This window comes from Schistocerca serialis, chromosome 12 (assembly GCF_023864345.2).
Source record: "Schistocerca serialis cubense isolate TAMUIC-IGC-003099 chromosome 12, iqSchSeri2.2, whole genome shotgun sequence".
In the NCBI taxonomy this organism is placed as follows: domain Eukaryota; kingdom Metazoa; phylum Arthropoda; class Insecta; order Orthoptera; family Acrididae; genus Schistocerca; species Schistocerca serialis.
The window spans coordinates 131,848,231-131,867,869 of NC_064649.1; the positions used below are offsets into that span (position 1 = coordinate 131,848,231).

Genomic DNA, 19,639 nt, shown 5'->3' on the forward strand with positions numbered 1-19,639 from the left:
TCGTTAATAACCTGTTGCTGACGCGAAGCAAGAGCCTCCCGATTGTCGGCCAGACCTTGGCCTATCTGTCGGCCCGCTATCGATAGAAATAATCGAGACGGCAATTGATAGAAGTTATCGGATTGTGGAATGCAGATAATCACTTGCACGTGGGCCACGGGAAGGTTGAGTCGGTGACAGAGACGGTCTTGCGTCGTGATAAGCCCAGTTGTCGCGCGGTGTCTCACGACAAAGTGAACAGTGGGACGGTGTTCTGTGGTGATACCGTGTGACGGTTAGTGACAGCCCCATCGAGAACGCGAGGGAAGACTCGGTCAGTACGGCGTTTGGTGTTCAGGAAATGGACCACGCTTGCGGTCAGAGGGCACAGCAGGTGTGTCGCGTGTAGGGTGGGCTAGTGAGCCGGTGCCTTCGTCGCTACAGCGAGTGCTCGCGGACCTGCGACATGACGGCGGGCGTGCTGTGCGCCGCGGCGCTACTGCTCGTGACGTCGACGGGCGCGTTCAGCTTCCTCAACGACCAGGAGGCGCTGCTGGCGGTGGAGCTCGCAGAGAGCGACTACGTCGACATGTGCCCCGACCACGCCAACGCCACGTGGGCCTGGCTGCTGAATCCTTCCCGCCACAACCTCAAGCTCAAGGTAGGTGCCCCGTCCACTCTGGTATTGACTAAACTAGCCTTTTCCCCGCAGCTCTGCCCACCTATGCGTCAGCACATACATTGAACACCCCTCCGTCCCCCTCTTGTGTCCATTTTTTTCCACCACACCGTACCCTTTTACCATACCCTCTTTCCCCTCCCTCTTTCCATCTTCTAACAACCCTACCACAACAAAGGTCAAATGATTGTGGTGTTGTTCACGCTGCTAAATACTGCATTTTCGGGCAACAACAAAATTATTATGTGGCAGGTGTCATTAGAGCACAGTTTATAAAGTCATTTCATGTAATAATGAATGAACTAGGCACTCTTCTTTTCGTGTTTCCCCCGCTGGTCTCGTTGTGAAATCATGGCTCAATCGTCGAAAATCTAGGTCGTGATGATTCCCAGCTCGGATGCAAAGAGGCCTAGGTTTTATTCTGCTATATTCAAAAGTTTTATAGATGTCTTTCACAAACCATTCTTGAAGATTACACTTTTGCAGGACAATGGTGATGTAAAAAAGTAATCAGCACTCCGAATTTAAGTCACACTTCTTTTTTATTACTTTTGTGCAATATCACGTAACACACAAAACATCACTTCAGAATACAAAGCATACTTGAAAACATCTTCGTTACTGTTAAAGTTCACATGTTATAAGCTGACTACAATATGCGTCTTTACAACATGACGTCCAAGACTTGACTTTTTCAAGGTCTGATTCTAACTACTAAGTAATAATCGCTTACGCGCCCAAGAATCAGAGTTACAAGTGCGTCAGAGATCATGGTGACAAAAGAAAGAATACACATAAGAATAATATCATTGCAACATAAACATATCGATGTATCAAAGTATCTCTACATTAATGAAATCAAATCTGAATGTTGTCTCAGAAATATGTCAAATACTTTACAGAAACACAGTAGAATATTGCTGGTATCGAGAGGTTCAGGTGCCGTAATGGTTACGTAATTCAAGTACCATTACAATCTCTACCTCTTCCTTTTCCATCTGTCCACTTTAACCACCCTCTTGTTGCCCAAAGTTGATTGTTTTAATGTTTGGACTAAGTTAGTAACTTGTGCAGCCGATCACCATTTCACAGCAGTTGCCACACTTAGATAATGAAACACTGCAGCGAGTGACAGGGACTCTCCAATTTAAACAAACAGTTCTGTTAATAATGAAAATAGTCATCTTTTTTTGTTACTCTTCCTTGTTCTGTATTGATGGCTCGTTGTTCAATTACTTCCGGTGGTTTATATTTATATAATTGTCTACAGGATCATCGGGTTGATGTTTCAATAATAATGTGAAATTTGGTGGACTTTCTTCAGAGTTACATATATATTCAGTCATTCCACTTCCCAATATAACTCAATAAAAAACACACAACTGATTCTCCATCCTCGCTCTTCAGACTCGTTCAACCAAGTGGACAAAAGAACAAATACTTACCTCTAACAACATGTAGCAAAAAAATTATTGTATATCGATCTATTCATACAAAACAATCTTTGGAACATGCCTTTCATAAATAAGATGTAACTGTCTTTTTTGAGAAGTCCATAATCATCATTGTAATTACATTATGTATTTATAAATGTTGACATTCAAACAGTTTCACATAATGATGTAGTAGTGGATTTTTTTTGTTTTTGCATATTCAGTGTGATATCGTTCACTTCAAATGATACAAGATTGTGTAGTACATTTACCTCGCTATAATCAGTTTTATGACGCCACTACCTCTACACCTTCCACCTGCCTCATGCATCTCCCTCTCCTCTTTCTCTGTCCATTTCCTCCTCCCCTTGCTCTGCCAACCGATCGTCTATCCATCTCAACCTGTAGGTAGCTCCTGCAACATAGTTCAGTAAAGATGGCTGATACAACAACATGCATATCACATAGGGCAGCTTGTATGTGGGGGCCCAGAAAATTTTCTTGCCCCCTGACTTGAATGCTGCCTTGCAAAACAGGTTGATTTGACATGTCAGTACTGTTCCCACATAACATACGTCATCAAGGGCAGCGTATATGGCAGGACTTGAAAACCCATTTTTGGCCTTGTTTCAACTTCTCGTGCAGTTAAGAGGTTATAAACCCCACTCAAGATGTCTGCTGTTTCTGTGCCAAATCTGCATGAAATAGAGCCAACGTTTTGAGAGGAGATCCCAGACATACTCTTACACTCTGCTTTATACATGCGTAACTGATTGTGTGGAACAACAACACAAAATTGAGTATGAGGGCTGTGAAATGTCAATCTTTCTCTTTCTAAAAGACATTGGTTTTAAGTCCAGAAAATATGATGATGGACACAAGTTTCTTATGGAAAGAAAGGATATTGTCACCTAGAGCTATATTTTTGCAGATTCCCTGTGGCTAATAGGAACAAAACTTTGGTTTGCCAAAACCATACAAACTAATATCTTTGCCATGACTCCAAGGAAAATGGTGGTTTATAATTGCCTACATTCATTTTTTTGTAGCGAATATTTGTTTTGGAGGAAGTGGTGGAGACTGTAACAGCTGCAAATACGTGGTGTTTCAGGAGGAATGGTCAGAATTCAAGGATAGGACAGGGGCCGTCATTCGAAGTAAAAAAAAAAAAAAATCCAGTAAACATGGGCATATCTCAAGAGGTAGAGCACTTGATCATCGTCTATAACGTGAAAAAAATTTCTTCTACTGCAAGCTCTTTCCTTTCCCTGTTTTATGAGGTAGTATGAACAAAACGAAGAAAAAAGTCCAGTAAACATTAGGTCTAAAATGACTGTCTTAAGAACTATGAGCACTTGTTCCGTACGAATCACGTCGGCGACTTGAAAGTTCTCGTGCACAGAATCTCATAAATAAATCAGCCTTCATATGTGACACTGCACAGTAACGATTAATTTTGTAACTTTGTCAATTTTCTCGCTGAAAGATTCTACGAAGCCGAACAGAACGCAGATTCGTCAGCGACGACATTTTGCTTTACACAGGCGAAACAATTTCACACTTCTTAGAGCATTTTACAAGTGTTTTTGATTTCGGAGTACTTTTATGTTTTCACGATAAAATATGTAGTACATGCGTCTATAACTTTTGAGCTTGTTGATAAAGTTTTTGTACTCCATATATATTAGCGTTCCTGGCTCTTTCCACAGTTCAAGTAAAAAATGTTCAATTTTTTGTAGCGTAAGCTTTTTTCGCAACGACTTGGAGTAATTTCGTTTCAGAAACTGCTGGATGATATTTTAAACTAGAAACAGAGGGTACGATGATTTTTTTTTTTCTTCGGAATGTATACTAACATTTGAAATTGCTACTAACTGGCAAAGTTGTTAGACGGTGGAATGACCCAGAACCGTCCGTTTACGTGACGACGAAGCAGTGTGTCAGACGGGATGTTATCAGTGCTACTGTGCGTTGCGCCCTCCCCTCCCCTCCCCCCCCCCCCCCCGCCCTCTCCCCTCCCCATACACGCACGTACAATCTTTAGCACTGATCAAGTTTGGTGTATCCATTGGAGTTGGAAAGCAATTAAGTTTTATCCGTGAGAGTGGGTTTTATACTTCCATGTAAGTTTTAGCGCGTGTCCTTTGTCCCTGTGTGTCCTCCACCCTAGTGCTTTTAGGGTGGAAGTTTTAATGTGTTGCAGAGTGGCTGACTTCTCCTTTTCATTCCCGTGGTCGTCCAGCCACTGTAATCTGCTTTCTTGTTTTACTCTCTGTTTCTAGCGTCTCTGTTGTCTTCTTGTCCCCTTTTGTTCCTTTTAGTATTCGTTGCCTCTCTTTCGTTCTTGTGGTTTTACTTTCTTTCCGTTTTGTGCTATATGTCTCGTCCGTTTTATTCTCACACTTGTGGCATCGTTTTATCGAGAACAAGGGGCCGATGACCTCGTAGTTTGGTCCCTTCCCCTCTCTTTTAACCCAACCAACCATTCCACCATCGTGCAACATTTGCATACAATGGGGGGAAGGTCCAAAAAATAGGATATCCGGGATTATAGCATGCTCTACGCCAAAATTACTGTGTGAAATCTTGTGGGACTTAACTACTAAGGTCATCAGTCCCTAAGCTTACACACTACTTAGGATAATTTAGCTTAAGGACAAACACACACACCCATGCCCGAGGGAGGACTCGAACCTCCGCCGGGACCAGCCGCACAGTCCATGACTGCAGCGCCTCAGACCGCTCAGCTAATCCCGCAAGGCCCAAAATAGCAGTAATCAGCGGGTGGCCAATGTGCATATTTGCTTGCTAGTCATCAATTGGCTCGTGAACAACAACGATCGTTCCTATCCTGTACCGTTACTGGTGAAGAGAAATGGTGTCTTTATGGGAACGTAAGAAAAAGAAAGAAATAGCTGAGCCCAAACAAAGCAGCAACTCCCCATACACCTGAGCGCACCCAAAAAAGACAATGTTATGCATCTTATGGAATAGCGACCGTGTAGTGTACCACCAATTGCTTCTCCGAGGTATAACCATCACAGCGGTTCTAGGCGCTTCATTCCGGAACCGCGCTGCTGGTACGGTCGCAGGTTCGAATCCTGCCTCGGGCATGGATGTGTGTGATGTCCTTAGATTAGTTAGGTTTAAGTAGTTCTACGAGGTGCATTCAAGTTCTAAGGCGTCCAATTTTTTTTCTCCAGACTGGAAAGAGATAGAAACATGCGCATTGTTTTAAAATGAGGCCGCGTTCATTGTCAATACGTCCCAGAGATGGCAGCACCGTACGGCAGATGCAATTTTACCGCCAGCGGCGAGAATGAGAACTGTTTTAAATACTTAAACTGGCGACGTTTTTCTTACTTGGACAGCGTGCAATCATTCGTTTTCTGAATTTGCGTGGTGTGAACCCAATTGAAATTCATCGACAGTTGAAGGAGACATGTGGTGATGGAGTTATGGATGTGTCGAAAGTGCGTTGGTGGGTGCGACAGTTTAATGAAGGCAGAACATTGTGTGACAACAAACCGAAACAACCTCGGCCTCGCACAAGCCGGTCTGATGACACGATCGAGAAAGTGGAGAGAATTGTTTTGGGGGATCGCCGAATGACTGGTGAACAGATCGCCCCCAGAGTTGGCATTTCTGTGGGTTCTGTGCACACAATCCTGCATGACGACCTGAAAATGCGAAAAGTGTCATCCAGGTGGGTGCCACGAATGCTGACGGACGACCAAACGGCTGCCCGTGTGGCATGTTGCCGAGCAATGTTGACGCGCAACGTCAGCACGAATGGGACTTTCTTTTCGTCGGTTGTGACAACAGATGAGACGTGGATGCCATTTTTCAATCCAGAAACAAAGCGCCAGTCAGCTCAATGGAAGCACACAGATTCACCGCCACCAAAAAAATTTCGGGTAACCGCCAGTGCTGAAAAAATGATGGTGTGTATGTTCTGGGACAGCGAGGGCGTAATCCTTACCCATTGCGTTCCAAAGGGCACTACGGTAACAGGTGCATCCTACGAAAATGTTTTGAAGAACAAATTCCTTCCTGCACTGCAACAAAAACGTCCGGGAAGGGCTGCGCGTGTGCTGTTTCACCGAGACAACGCACCCGCACATCGAGCTAACGTTACGCAACAGTTTCTTCGTGATAACAACTTTGAAGTGATTCCTCATGCTCCCTACTCACCTGACCTGGCTCCTAGTGACTTTTGGCTTTTTCCAATAATGAAAGACACTCTCCGTGGCCGCACATTCACCAGCCGTGCTGCTATTGCCTCAGTGATTTTCCAGTGGTCAAAACAGACTCCTAAAGAAGCCTTCGCCGCTGCCATGGAATCATGGCGACAGCGTTGTGAAAAATGTGTACGTCTGCAGGACGATTAAGTCGAGAAGTAACGCCAGTTCCATCGATTTCGGGTCAGTAGTTAATTAGAAAAGAAACCGGAGGCCTTAGAACTTGAATGCACCTCGTAAGTCTAGGGGACGGATGACTTCAGACGTTATGTCCCACAGTGCGTAAAGCCATTAGAACCATTTGTAACCATCTCTGCTGACATTTATTGCGAACAACTAAGACGCCTCGCAGACGCAATACGAGAACGAGACGGGGAACACTGCGTTAACTAACGCTACTCCATGATAACGCCCGCCCGCGTTTTGCTAGACTGACAAAAAACACAATACAGGAGATGGGCAGTCGCTCCGCACCCACCGGATTCGCCTGATCTTGCGCCCTCAATTTTCACCTTTTCCGTTCTCTATTGAACAGCCTTCAAGGAACTTCGCTCGAAACATGGCTCGACGATTTCTTCCACTCAAAACTGTCATTGCTACAGTCGCGGAGTCGAATAGTTGCACTAGCGTTGGCAGACTGTTGCAGATAGTGGAGAATATGTTGTTCGTGACTAAAGCCTCCGTTGTGTTTATTAAACTGAAAGTAGGTTCAAATGGCTCTGAGCACTATGGAACTTAACTTCTGAAGTCATCAGTCCCCTAGAACTTAGAACTACTTAAACCTAACTAACCTAAGGACATCACGCACATCCATGCCCGAGGCAGGATTCGAACCTGCGTCCGTGGCGGTCTCGCGGTTCCAGACTGTAGCGCTTAGAACCGCTCGGCCACACCGGCCGGCAAACTTTAAGTAGGCTGTTTAGGTTTTTATGTTGGTAACGCCACGTAGCGCTCTGTATGAAAATCACTGACTGTGCTGTGTGCAGTCGGTGGCTGGTTGGATTCATTGTTGGAGTATTCGCTTGTGTAGTGTTGCGCAGTTTGATGTGAACAGCGCGTAGCGTTGTGCAGTTGGAGGTGAGCCGCCAGCAATGGTGGATGTGGAGAGAGAGAGAGAGAGATGGCGGAGTTTTGAGGGGGTTACTATAGGAGGACGATCTGGACGTGTGTCCGCCAGAAAAAGGAAATTTGTAAAGATGGTTATATATATGACTTGTCAACATTAGTAAGGTAAATACATTGTTATGAAAATCTTTCATTTGCTAACTCTGCCTATCAGTAGTTAGTGCGTTAAGTAGTTAGAATCTTTTATTTAGCTGGCGGTATTGGCGCTCGCTGTATTGCACTAGTTCGAGTAACGAAGATTTTTGTGAGGTAAATGAGTCATGAAAAGTACAGGTTATTGTTAGTCAGGGCCATTCTTTTGTAAGGATTATTCAAAGTCAGATTGCGTTGCGCTAAAAATATTGTGTGTCAGTTTAGTGTTGATCAGAATAAGTAAAGAGAGAAATGTCTGAGTACGTTCAGTTTTGCTCAACTGTTTGAAAATCAAATAACGTAAGAGGTTTACTAACACAGTCATTCATATTTTTCCAAAGGGGATATTTCAAAACATACGGAGAAACTCTACGAACTCATGCACTAAACTAATATAATTACAAAATCGCGCAATAATTCTTCTTGGTTTTCTATCGCAGTGGAGAGAGTATCGAACATCCACTGCAGTGCTATCTATAACGCAGGTCGTTGGGCTGGGGTAGCCCTGAACTGGGTTCAGTGACTCGCCGGTGCCCCTCCGTCCAAGATCAACTAACCTGGCACTGCCGTATAACTGGCGCATTCATTCATACATCCAGGCGTATGCGGCTGCATTAGCACCTGCCGCTGATCCCTGCGGAGTAGCCTAGCTCTCCAACACTGTCGCCTAATCAGCAGGATGCGAGTGTACTGTGTATCAGGCCAGATTCATAGACTGAGGCGACTCTGGCGAACATGGCACAGTAAGTCGTTCCTAACCTTAGAGACATATCTCCATATTTAAAAAGTACACTGACGGAAAAGATCGCACCAAAAATAATTTAGAGTAATGAAATTTCGGGACACGTTTATCTACCTAACATGTGTAACTGGTTAACATTGCAAGATAACTGATCTAAGCGCGAGATAAGCCATTGCCAATATGAAATGCTGGTACATCAATAGCCGGTGTAGCCGCCCGAGTGTTGAATGCAAACGTGTATGCATTGTGTTGTACAGGGGCCGCATGTCAGTTTCTACATCTACATCCATAATCCGCAAGCCACCTGACGGTGTGTGGCGGAGGCTACCTTGAGTATCTCTATCGGTTCTCCCTTCTATTCCAGTCTCGTATTGTTCGTGGAAAGAAAGATTGTCGGTATGCCTCTGTGTGGGCTCTAATCTCTCTCTGATTTTATCCTCATGCTCTCTTCGCGAGATATACGTAGGAGGGAGCAATATACTGCTTGACTTCTCGGTGAAGGTATGTTCTCGAAACTTTAACAAAAGCCCGTACCGAGCTACTGAGCGTCTCTCCTGCAGAGTCTTCCACTGGAGTTTATCATCTCCGTAAAGCTTTCGCGATTACTAAATGATCCTGTAACGAAGCGCGCTGCTCTCCGTTGGATCTTCTCTATTTCTTCTATCAACCCTCTCTGGTACGGATCCCACATCGGTGAGGAGTATTCAAGCAGTGGGCGAACAAGTGTATTGTAACCTACTTCTTTTTGTTTTCGGACTGCATTTCCTTAGGATTCTTCCAATGAACCTGTCTGGCATCTGCTCTACCGACGATCACCTTTATATGATCATTGCATTTTAAATCAGTCCTAATGTCTACTCCCAGATAATTTATGGTATTAACTGCTTCCAGTTGCTGACCCGCTATTTTGTAGCTAAATGATAAAGGATCTATCTTTCTGTGTATTCGCAGCACATTACACTTGTCTACATTGAGATTCAATTGCCATTCCCTGCACCATGCGTCAATTCGTTGCAGATCCTCCTGCATTTCAATACAATTTTCCATTGTTACAACCTCTCGATATACCACAGCATCATCCGCAAAAAGGCTCAGTGAACTTCCGATGTCATCCACAAGATCATTTATGTATATTGTGAATAGCAACGACCCTACGACACTCCCCTGCGGCACACCTGAAATTACTCTTATTTCGGAAGACATCTCTCCATTGAGAATGACATGCTGCGTTCTGTTATCTAGGAACTCTTCAATCCAATCACGCAATTGGTCTGATAGTCCATATGCTCTTACTTTGTTCATTAAACGACTGTGGGGAACTGTATCGAACGCCTTGCGGAAGTCAAGAAACACGGCATCTACCTGTGACCCCGTATCTATGGCCCTCTGAGTCTCGTGGGCGAATATCGCGCGCTGAGTTTCACACGATCGTCTTTTCCGAAACCCATACTAATTCCTACGGAGAAGATCTCTAGTCTGCAGAAAAGTAATTGTACTCGAACATAATACGTGTTCCAAAATTCTACAACTGATCGACGTTAGAGATACAGTTCCGCACATCTGTTCGACGTCCCTTCTTGAAAACGGGGATGACCTGTGCCCTTTTCCAATGTTTTGGGACTGTACGCTCTTCTATAGACCAACGGTACACCGCTGCAATAAGGGGAGGCAAGTTCCTTTGCGTATTCTGTGTAAAATCGAACTGGTATCCCATCAGGTCCAGCGGCCTTTCCCCTTTTGAGCGATTTTAATTGTTTCTCTATCCCTCTGTCGTCTGTTTCGATATCTACCATTTTGTCTTGTGTGCGACAATCTAGAGAAGGAACTACAGTTTGTGGGATTGAGTTCCATGCCTATTGCACTTGGTTAATGCACGGCTGATTTCCCGTATGTTGACTGGAGACAGATCTGGTGATCGAGCAAGCCAAGGCAACACGTCGGCACTCTGAAGAGCATGTTGGTTTGCAACAGCGATATCTGGGAAAGTGTTATCCTGGTGGAAAACACCCCCTGGAATGCTGTTAATGAATGGCAACACAACAGGTGCTGTTCGACAACTAGGCAGGACTTAACAGATTTTATCAATAAATATGGAGTTTCGGAATCAGGCTATTCTTTTTGAAACATCCTGTATTTTGTGACCAACGTCAATAGGGAGAAATGATCATAAATAAGAGATCGTGCAAAAAGATTTAAGTGTTCATTTTTTCACGTGCTGTTAGAGAGAACAACAGAACAGAAGTAGATAGCGTTACGGAGATGTTTAGCAAACTCAAGTGGCAGAATCTGCAAGAGAGGCGCTCTGCATCGCGGTGTAGCTTGCTGTCCAGGTTTCGAGAGGGTGCGTTTCTGGATGAGGTATCGAATATATTGCTTCCCCCTACATCTACCTCCCGAGGAGATCACGAATGTAAAATTAGAGAGATTCGAGCGCGCACGGAGGCTTTCCGGCAGTCGTTCTTCCCGCGAACCATACGCGACTGGAACAGGAAAGGGAGGTAATGACAGTGGCACGTAAAGTGCCCTCCGCCACACACCGTTGGGAGTATAAATGTACATGTAGATTGATGGCTGTTCGATCTACCTTGTGCCAGGCACTGAAGTGTGTGCTGCAGTGCAGGCTCGTAGATGTATATATATATATGCATTCCGTTCAGTCGCTCTTCCAAGTCCTTTGCTGCCTCAGAAGGGAAGCCTCAGTTTTAATTCGTCCTGCTCGTCTGTAACACACCTCACAAATTCCTGCTCCCGTTTCGCCTGCCGGTTGCGCGGTCTAGAGTAGCACCCCAGTGCCGTGACACGCCCGCTACCGGACGAGACGAGACAGCGCAAGACAAGACTATGCGCCGGCCAGGCGGCCAGCTGCCTTGTGACTGGCGACGCCTGACCCCTGACCCCTGGCGCTGCCTCGCTCATTAGGCCAGCCGCTCCCACGCTGCCGGGGCTGAGGTCCCCGAGTTCCCTGTCCTACCAGCCAGCTGGTAACCGGCCACCGCCCAGTGAAGAGTTGCTTCCGCCTTCCACGACGGCGTATTGTTGAGGCCCCGGGGCTGCCTCTGATGTGATTAGCACTTACCGCGACCCCAACCTGCTAACGTCTCTGTCGTCATCTCCAGCTGTACACATACACATGGCTTCCGTATTTGTCTCAGGTGAAATGGTTTCGTCGTGAATGATTCTCCGATCAGTAGTTCTGGCGGAATGTAGTTTATTGCAGGGCTCTTCTTCTCACTTAGGTCTTTCAATGATACGAGGGCAGTTCAATAAGTAATGCAACACATTTTTTTTCTCGGCCAATTTTGGTTGAAAAAACCGGAAATTTCTTGTGGAATATTTTCAAACATTCTCGCTTCGACTCGTATAGTTTCATTGACTTCCGACAGGTGGCAGCGCTGTACGGTGCTGTTAAAATGGCGTCTGTAACGGATGTGCGTTGCAAACAACGGGCAGTGATCGAGTTCCTTTTGGCGGAAAACCAGGGCATCTCAGATATTCATAGGCGCTTGCAGAATGTCTACGGTGATCTGGCAGTGGACAAAAGCACGGTGAGTCGTTGGGCAAAGCGTGTGTCATCATCGCCGCAAGGTCAAGCGAGACTGTCTGATCTCCCGCGTGCGGGCCGGCCGTGCACAGCTGTGACTCCTGCAATGGCGGAGCGTGCGAACACACTCGTTCGAGATGATCGACGGATCACCATCAAACAACTCAGTGCTCAACTTGACATCTCTGTTGGTAGTGCTGTCACAATTGTTCACCAGTTGGGATATTCAAAGGTTTGTTCCCGCTGGGTCCCTCGTTGTCTAACCGAACACCATAAAGAGCAACGGAGAATCATCTGTGCGGAATTGCTTGCTCGTCATGTGGCTGAGGGTGACAATTTCTTGCAAAAGATTGTTACAGGCGATGAAACATGGGTTCATCACTTCGAACCTGAAACAAAACGGCAATAAATGGAGTGGCGCCACACCCACTCCCCTACCAAGAAAAAGTTTAAAAGCCATACCCTCAGCCGGTAAAGTCATGGTTACAGTCTTCTGGGACGCTGAAGGGGTTATTCTGTTCGATGTCCTTCCCCGTGGTCAAACGATCAACTGGGCAGTGTATTGTGCTACTCTTCAGAAACTGAAGAAACGACTTCAGCGTGTTCGTCGGCACAAAAATCTGAACGAACTTCTTCTTCATGACAACGCAAGACCTCACACAAGTCTTCGCACCCGAGAGGAGCTCACAAAACTTCAGTGGACTGTTCTTCCTCATGCACCCTACAGCCCCGATCTCGCACCGTCGGATTTCCATATGTTTGGCCCAATGAAGGACGCAATCCGTGGGAGGCACTACGCGGATGATGAAGAAGTTATTGATGCAGTACGACGTTGGCTCCGACATCGACCAGTGGAATGGTACCGTGCAGGCATACAGGCCCTCATTTCAAGGTGGCGTAAGGCCGTAGCATTGAATGGAGATTACGTTGAAAAATAGTGTTGTGTAGCTAAAAGATTGGGGAATAACCTGGTGTATTTCAATGCTGAATAAAACAACCCCTGTTTCAGAAAAAAATGTGTTGCATTACTTATTGAACTGCCCTCGTACTAGTGACCCCCCACGTAAAAGAGCGCAATTGCCGCTCTGTTGTGTTCTAGACGATATATAACTGATGCCGGCGGGCAGGCGACTCAACGGCACAAAACTGCCCTTCTACAGTGCCCATTAGGTGCGCCGAACTTTGGTCTAATCCGTCGCTGAAGTCATCTGAATTTGAAAGTCGCTTGTTTGCAACCAGCGCAATGACACGTGGAGGCGAGTCAGGAAGGCAGAAATGAACTATGGCGTTTGGATGCGACCGTGATCGTCTGTGAATGAAACTGGCTGCTCTGTAGGTGTATCATCGCGGACTGTGCAATGTGTATACAAGGAATAGTGTGCCATTCGAGCCCTTTGTCACAGCGTAAGAAAAGTCGTAAAACCATTCTCATCGAGATGACCGGAAGTGACTATTAGGACTTTTTGATTGCAATTGGTTTCAAGCCAAACATGAACTGTTGTTGTCGGTTAATATACTGCAGATCCATCTCCCCCGTTTCCGAACGAATATTGGGAAGAAAGCTGAATACATAGTAAGTTTCCTGTACGATACCTCGCCAAAGGCCATTGCTCCAACGTTACAGAACTGCCCATCTATAGTGACCATTAGGTGAGCCGGACCTGATCTAATCCGTCCGGCGGATCAACGACGAGGACTGGTGTGACGGCCAGTTTGGATGTAGATTTTATACGGTTTTCCGATACAAATAGGTGAATACCGCGCTGATATCCACGTCCCATCTCACGCTATTTGCAAACATTCACAAAAAATTCTCACTTTTCCACATGAGATAGTAGTAGCCGCAGACAGATGGGGAACACAAGTTAAGACCCGTGGCGAAATGGTGAAGCCGGGAAAGTCGCCCAACCACTCCCTACCAGTAACACTCGCCGGCCGGAGTGGCCGTGCGGTTCTAGGCGCTTCAGTCTGGAACCGCGTGACCGCTACGGTCGCAGGTTCGAATCCTGCCTCGGGCATGGATGTGTGTGATGTCCTTAGGTTAGTTAGGTTTAAGTAGTTCTAAGTTCTAGGGGACTGATGACCTCAGCTGTTAAGTCCCATAGTGCTCAGAGCCATTTGAACCACTAACACTGCAAAGCAACTATTAACATTCCGATCCCGTGTACATACGGGATGAGGTCAGGAACTAGAAGAGAAGATCTATCCATTAAACCCTTGCCTCTGTCTCATTTCTTACAATCCAAAGCAAGGCCACCGGTCAAAACATTTTTATTTATCTATCTATATATTTATTTACATTATTTAGAACCCATAGAGGATCACAAAGTAAATTATGAGCTGTTGCCGTCATTTTTCTTGTTCTTCCACAAATGTATCATCATCTCGCTATGCTTAGCTCGACGTTCATCTGACCATTTTCTTCTAGGTACTTTGGGTTTGTCTTCTGATGAATATTTCCAGATCCAGACTTTGTCTGAAGACGTTTCGATCTTCGACGTCTGTCGGTGAGATTTTGGCATTTTTTTAGATCAATTTGGAGCTGTTTTATCCATACTGTTGTCGTTTTCAGTTTCCGCAAGCACATCAAAATTTTCTTTGAAACTTCCTGGCAGATTAAAACTGTGTGCTGGACCGAGATTCGAACTCCGGACCTTTGCCTTTCGCGGGCAAGTGCGCTACCAACTGAGCTACCCAAGCGCGACTCACGCAATATCTTTTCTTTCTGGAGTGCTAGTTCTGCTAGGTTCGCAGGAGAGCTTCTGTAAAGTTTGGAAGGTAGGAGACGAGGTACTGGCAGAAGTAAAGCTGTGAGGACGGGGCGTGAGTCGTGCTTGGGTAGCTCAGTCGGTAGAGCACTTGCCCGCGAAAGGCAAAGGTCCCGAGTTCGAATCTCGGTCCGGCACACAGTTTTAATCTGCCAGGAAGTTTCATATCATCACACACTCCGCTGCAGAGTGAAAATCTAATTCTGCAAATTTTCTTCGTTAGTCAGTTGTCATCCAGTCTCGTGACGTGTCCGCAGAATTTCAGTCGTCGTTTGGGGAAATCGGTTTCGATGTTGGAATATTTTTCTGTGACTGTGTGTGATTGTAGACGGTATCCTTCGTCTGTGAGTTTTGGGCCAAGGATTTTTCTGATGATGTTTCTTTCAGCATTTTTTTTTATATTTTCGATGTCTCCTTTGTAACTAAGGTTTGTGTCTCGCTGTCGTAGTGTGTTCCAGGTTTAATAAGTCGTGTAGTGTCGAATTTTTGTGTCGATGTTTATACATTTTTTATTGTAAATGCTCACAACCTTCCCATGTGCATTCCACATTTTGAATTCCCGTGTTTTTTTGTGTCAATCTTTCTGTACGTGTAGGCTCAATAATTTCTGCTAAGTACTTGAAGTGGTTAACCTTGTGTACTGTGCCATATTTTGTGATTAAATTTTGTGTTTTGGTGTGTTTTGTAGCCATGAATTTGGTTTTAGAAAAAGAAATTTGCAGTCCAACTTTCTCGGCACATTATTTCAGGATGGATTGCTGTTTATTCATCACCAGAAAGGATCGCGAGTTTATCAGTGAAGGCTAGGCATGTGACGTCGATATTATCCTTTTCTTTTCCTAGCCTGATTGGTCTCCAGATGTTTCGTTTTTTTTTCAGTTCTTGTTCCCATTCTTTGATGACTTTGTCTAAAACTATGTTGAAAAATAGTGCGTAGAGGCCATCGCCCTGCCAGACACCAGTCTTGATGGATGGAAAAAGGTTGTGAGATTTCTCCGTTGAATTTGACATTGGAAGTTGTGTCTGTTAGTGTTTGTTGGATGGGCCTTGTGTTTTTGGATCTAGATTGTTTTCTTTGAGTATATTAAACAGGCATTGTCGGTCGACGGAGTCGTAAGCGCTCTTGAAGTCGACGGAGTCGTAAGCGCTCTTGAAGTCGACGGACGGAGTCGTAAGCGCTGTTGAAGTCGACGGAGTCGTAAGATCTCTTGAAGTCGACAAATGTGCAGACGGTTGTTGTTGTTGTTATTATTATTATTATTATTATTATTATTATTGTAGTAGTAGTAGTAGTAGTAGTAGTAGTAGTAGTTGGTGTTCCCGCTGTGTCCAAGACGAAGATTGATATGATGCAGCTGTCCACAGTGCTCTATTCCGTACAAGCATCTCCGAATAACTGCATAACTACTGCAGCCCACGTCCTTTTGAACCTCCTTACTGTATTATTCTCTGGGTCTCTCTCTAAGATTTTTAGCAATCTCCCCCCCCCCCCCCCCCAATATCAACACTTCCCTACAATACTAAATTGGTGATCCCTGGAAGTCAAGGCATATTTCCTATCAGCCAGTCGTCCTTTTAGTCAAGTTGTGGCACATATTTTTTGTATCCCCAATTCCGCTCAGTGCCTCATTACTTACGCGATCTTCCCATCTAATCTTCAGTATTAATTTGTATCACGAATGTCCAAACTCTCTGTTCTCTTCTTATCTGAGTTGCTTACCGTCCATGTTTCACTTCCATACATGGCTACACTCCAGACAAATGCCGACAGAGAAGACTTTTAACACTTAAATTTACACATTGCCTGCAGGGTCATATTCTGCAGCAGCTGTTAAAGAAAGCTATTATTGACTTTTCCGTCTTGAGCTTACTAGAATTTAATAAAAGAGAATTTTACACCAGACGCGTTTCGCTTTTATTTACAAAGCGGTTTACGTGATTATTCTACAAATTGGATACATATGTTTCTACATTTTTGCTTGTTTTAAATTAAAACAGCGTTTTTTTGTAAAACTGGGGTACAAGTTACTTGCGGTGTTTCTTTACATATTCTCCAAACCACTACTTCTTCCCTCCTTGCAAAGAGTGGCAAAAACTGCCATGCGTATAAGTGAAACGAAGTCTTTCGACATCAACCGCTGATAGTAAAACCGTCCAAACCATTAACAGCTGTGTTCACAGCGTACGTTCTGGTATGAAAAACAGATAAGCTATCGCACCTCGACTGTCCTCCTGAACAAACCAATCTTAATCCCACAGAAAGTGTCGCAGACTATTTGAGACAATGAGTGAAACATCGTCGCAAATTTGGTAGCTCCACGGTATCAGTCGTGAAAAAGCTGCTTTAGATGGGTATGGCATACCTGGAGGAACTCTAGGACAAAAGTCTTCGCCAAACTTAAGCAATTTCAATACCAGAGGCAGTCTTAACATCAATTTAACCATTTTAAATAGTTGTTGGGTTCCGTGTCTGTGGACTACGTAACTTTAACGAATACAGCTACCAGCCAAATTTTTTGTGTACGAGGGTCACTCCATAAGAAATGGACACTATTTTTTTAAAAATCCATCTTCTATTCTACATGTCTGAAAGTTTTACAGTGTGTGGATACATCCTTTAGGAACAACATTTTCATTTCTCCACATAATTTCCATCCCTCTCAACTGCCGTGCGCCATCTTGGAACCAGCGCCTGTATGCCCGCACGGTATAATTCTGGACCAACCTGTTGGAGCCACTGTTTGGCAGCGTGCACAAGGGAGTCATTGTCTTCAAACCTTGTTCCACGAAGCGAGTCTTTCAGTTTCCCAAATAGATGAGTCACATGGGGCCAGGGCAGTACTGTAAGGCGGGTGTTTGTGTTGTCCATCCGAGTTTTGTGATCGCTTCCACGGTTTTTTGACTGACGTGTTGGCGTGCATTGTCGCGCAGCAACAAAACATCCTGTTTTTGCCGATGTGGTCGAACACGACTCATTCGAGCTTGAAGTTTCTTCAGTGTCGTCACATATTCAAGAGAATTTATAGTGGTTCTACTTGGCATGATGTCCACAAGCAAGAGTCCTTCGGAATCGAAAAAAAAAGTAGCCTAACTTTTCCAGCAGAAGGTGTGGTTTCCAATTTTTTTCTTGGTTGAAATTGCATGATGCCACTGCAAGAAATTCGCCCCCAACATTCTCGTACTGTTCCAAAAGTTCGCTGCATACCGTTTTTCTTGTTTGTTTGTGAGCCACTGTCAACATCCTGGGAACTCACCTGGCACCAACCATTTTTAACGCCAACACTTTCAGTATTCTGCAGACACTTCCTTCCCCTATCCCAACGTAGCGTGACAATTCGTTCACTGTGATACGTCTGTCAGCAGTCACCAATTCGTTAACTCTCTGCACATTGTCTGGAGTGTGTGCAGCACGAGGCCTGCCGCTGCGGGGACAATCCTCAATATTGCCGTGCCCGCTTTCATCACGTAACCTGCTCGCCCACCGACTAACTGTACTGCGATCGACAGCACCATCTCCGTACACCTTTTTCAACCTCTTGTGGATGTTTCTCACTGTCTCGTTTTCACAGCACAGAAATTCTATGACAGCACGTTGCTTCTGACGAACTTTAAGACATGCTGTGACGGCGCCACTCACGGGTTCAAATGGCTCTGAGCACCATGGGACTCAACATCTGAGGTCATCGTCCCCTAGAACTTAGAACTACTTAAACCTAACTAACCTAAGGACATCACACACATCCATGCCCGAGACGGGATTCGAACCAGCGGTTGCGCGGTTCCAGACTGTAGCGCCTAGAACCGCTCGGCCACACTGGGCGGCCCACTCACGGGAACAGGTTGAACTAAGTTTGAAAACAAGCGGGAAGGATGTATTAACACACTGTAAAACTTTCACACATGCAAAATGAAAACTGTATTTTTGCAAAAATAGTGTGCATTTCTTTTGGAGTGACCCTCGTATTTCTGTTTATACCGACACGCGTTTCGGGAATTCGTCCACCTTCATTTGGCGGAATACATACCACGTCACTAAACACACTAACTGCAATTTGCATATTGCTGCTGTCCTGTGCAAAATAACGATTCTGTTCTACAACAACACTTCGCGAGTTGTGTATCTGCAATAGCCTACATTACTCCCTATATGCGCTTACAGGGATTCGACTAAAATATGGAACCACAAAAAACAGCACATTGCCATTCCTCTTTGGATGCAGGAATCCCGCTCGCATTGAAAACATCTTGCAGTCGTCCTGGAATGGCTACATACGGATCATATACAGTTTTCAAGCGAATCTCGGTACCATACTTCCCTCAAAGTATTCGGAAGTTCTGGTGAACATGATGCAAAGGGATACCGATCACGCTCCCTTCTCTCCAAAGTAGACCAAAAGGGCTCAGCAATCTGGTGTCTGGGGTGGCCAGGAGATGCGGCAGTTCATCCTCGCGTTCACAAAACCAGTCGTGGGCGACGCGAGATGTGTGAAGAGGGGCCGGGTCATCTAGTAACACAGCGTCACCAATGGGGAACAAACACTGTGCCGTGGGACGGACTTGATGTGCCAGCATGGTCACATGATCCTTGGTACTAATGCGATCTTGTAGAGTAGCCATTGGGCCCATGGAGTACCACGATATCGCTGCCCAAATCATCTCCGAACCCCTGCCATGCTTCACTCTCGGCCTGTAGACTCTGCCACAAGCTGGAAACAGTGTGACACACAAGACATCTTACCAAATGTCGTTTTCTCGTTGGTCCACAGTCCAGGTTTTATAGCTTCGTCACCACGTCTTCCTGTCATGGGCATTTGCATCGCTGATGAGTGGTTTTCGAATTCTAACTGGCACTCCAATTCCCTCCTCCGTGTTGTTTTGGTGCTGACAGGGTTCGTGAGTACATCATCAAGTTCTGCACTGACTTTTGCAGTTGTTGTCCACTTATTTTTCATCACAGTCGTCTTCAATCATCGTCTGTCACAACTGTCACGATTACCCA

At 45.2% G+C, this 19,639-nt stretch overlaps 1 protein-coding gene across 1 annotated transcript in view; it reads left to right on the forward strand.

The window, feature by feature from the left end:
• Positions 1 to 318: 318 nt before the first annotated feature.
• The window catches only part of LOC126428423 (angiotensin-converting enzyme-related protein-like), a 279,896-nt gene continuing 260,575 nt past the window's right edge, over positions 319 to 19,639 (forward strand). The window contains exon 1 of the mRNA XM_050090350.1: positions 319 to 640. Within this exon, the coding sequence (XP_049946307.1) occupies positions 446 to 640 (195 nt within the window). The 5' untranslated portion in view covers positions 319 to 445. The remainder of the gene's footprint in view (positions 641 to 19,639) is intronic.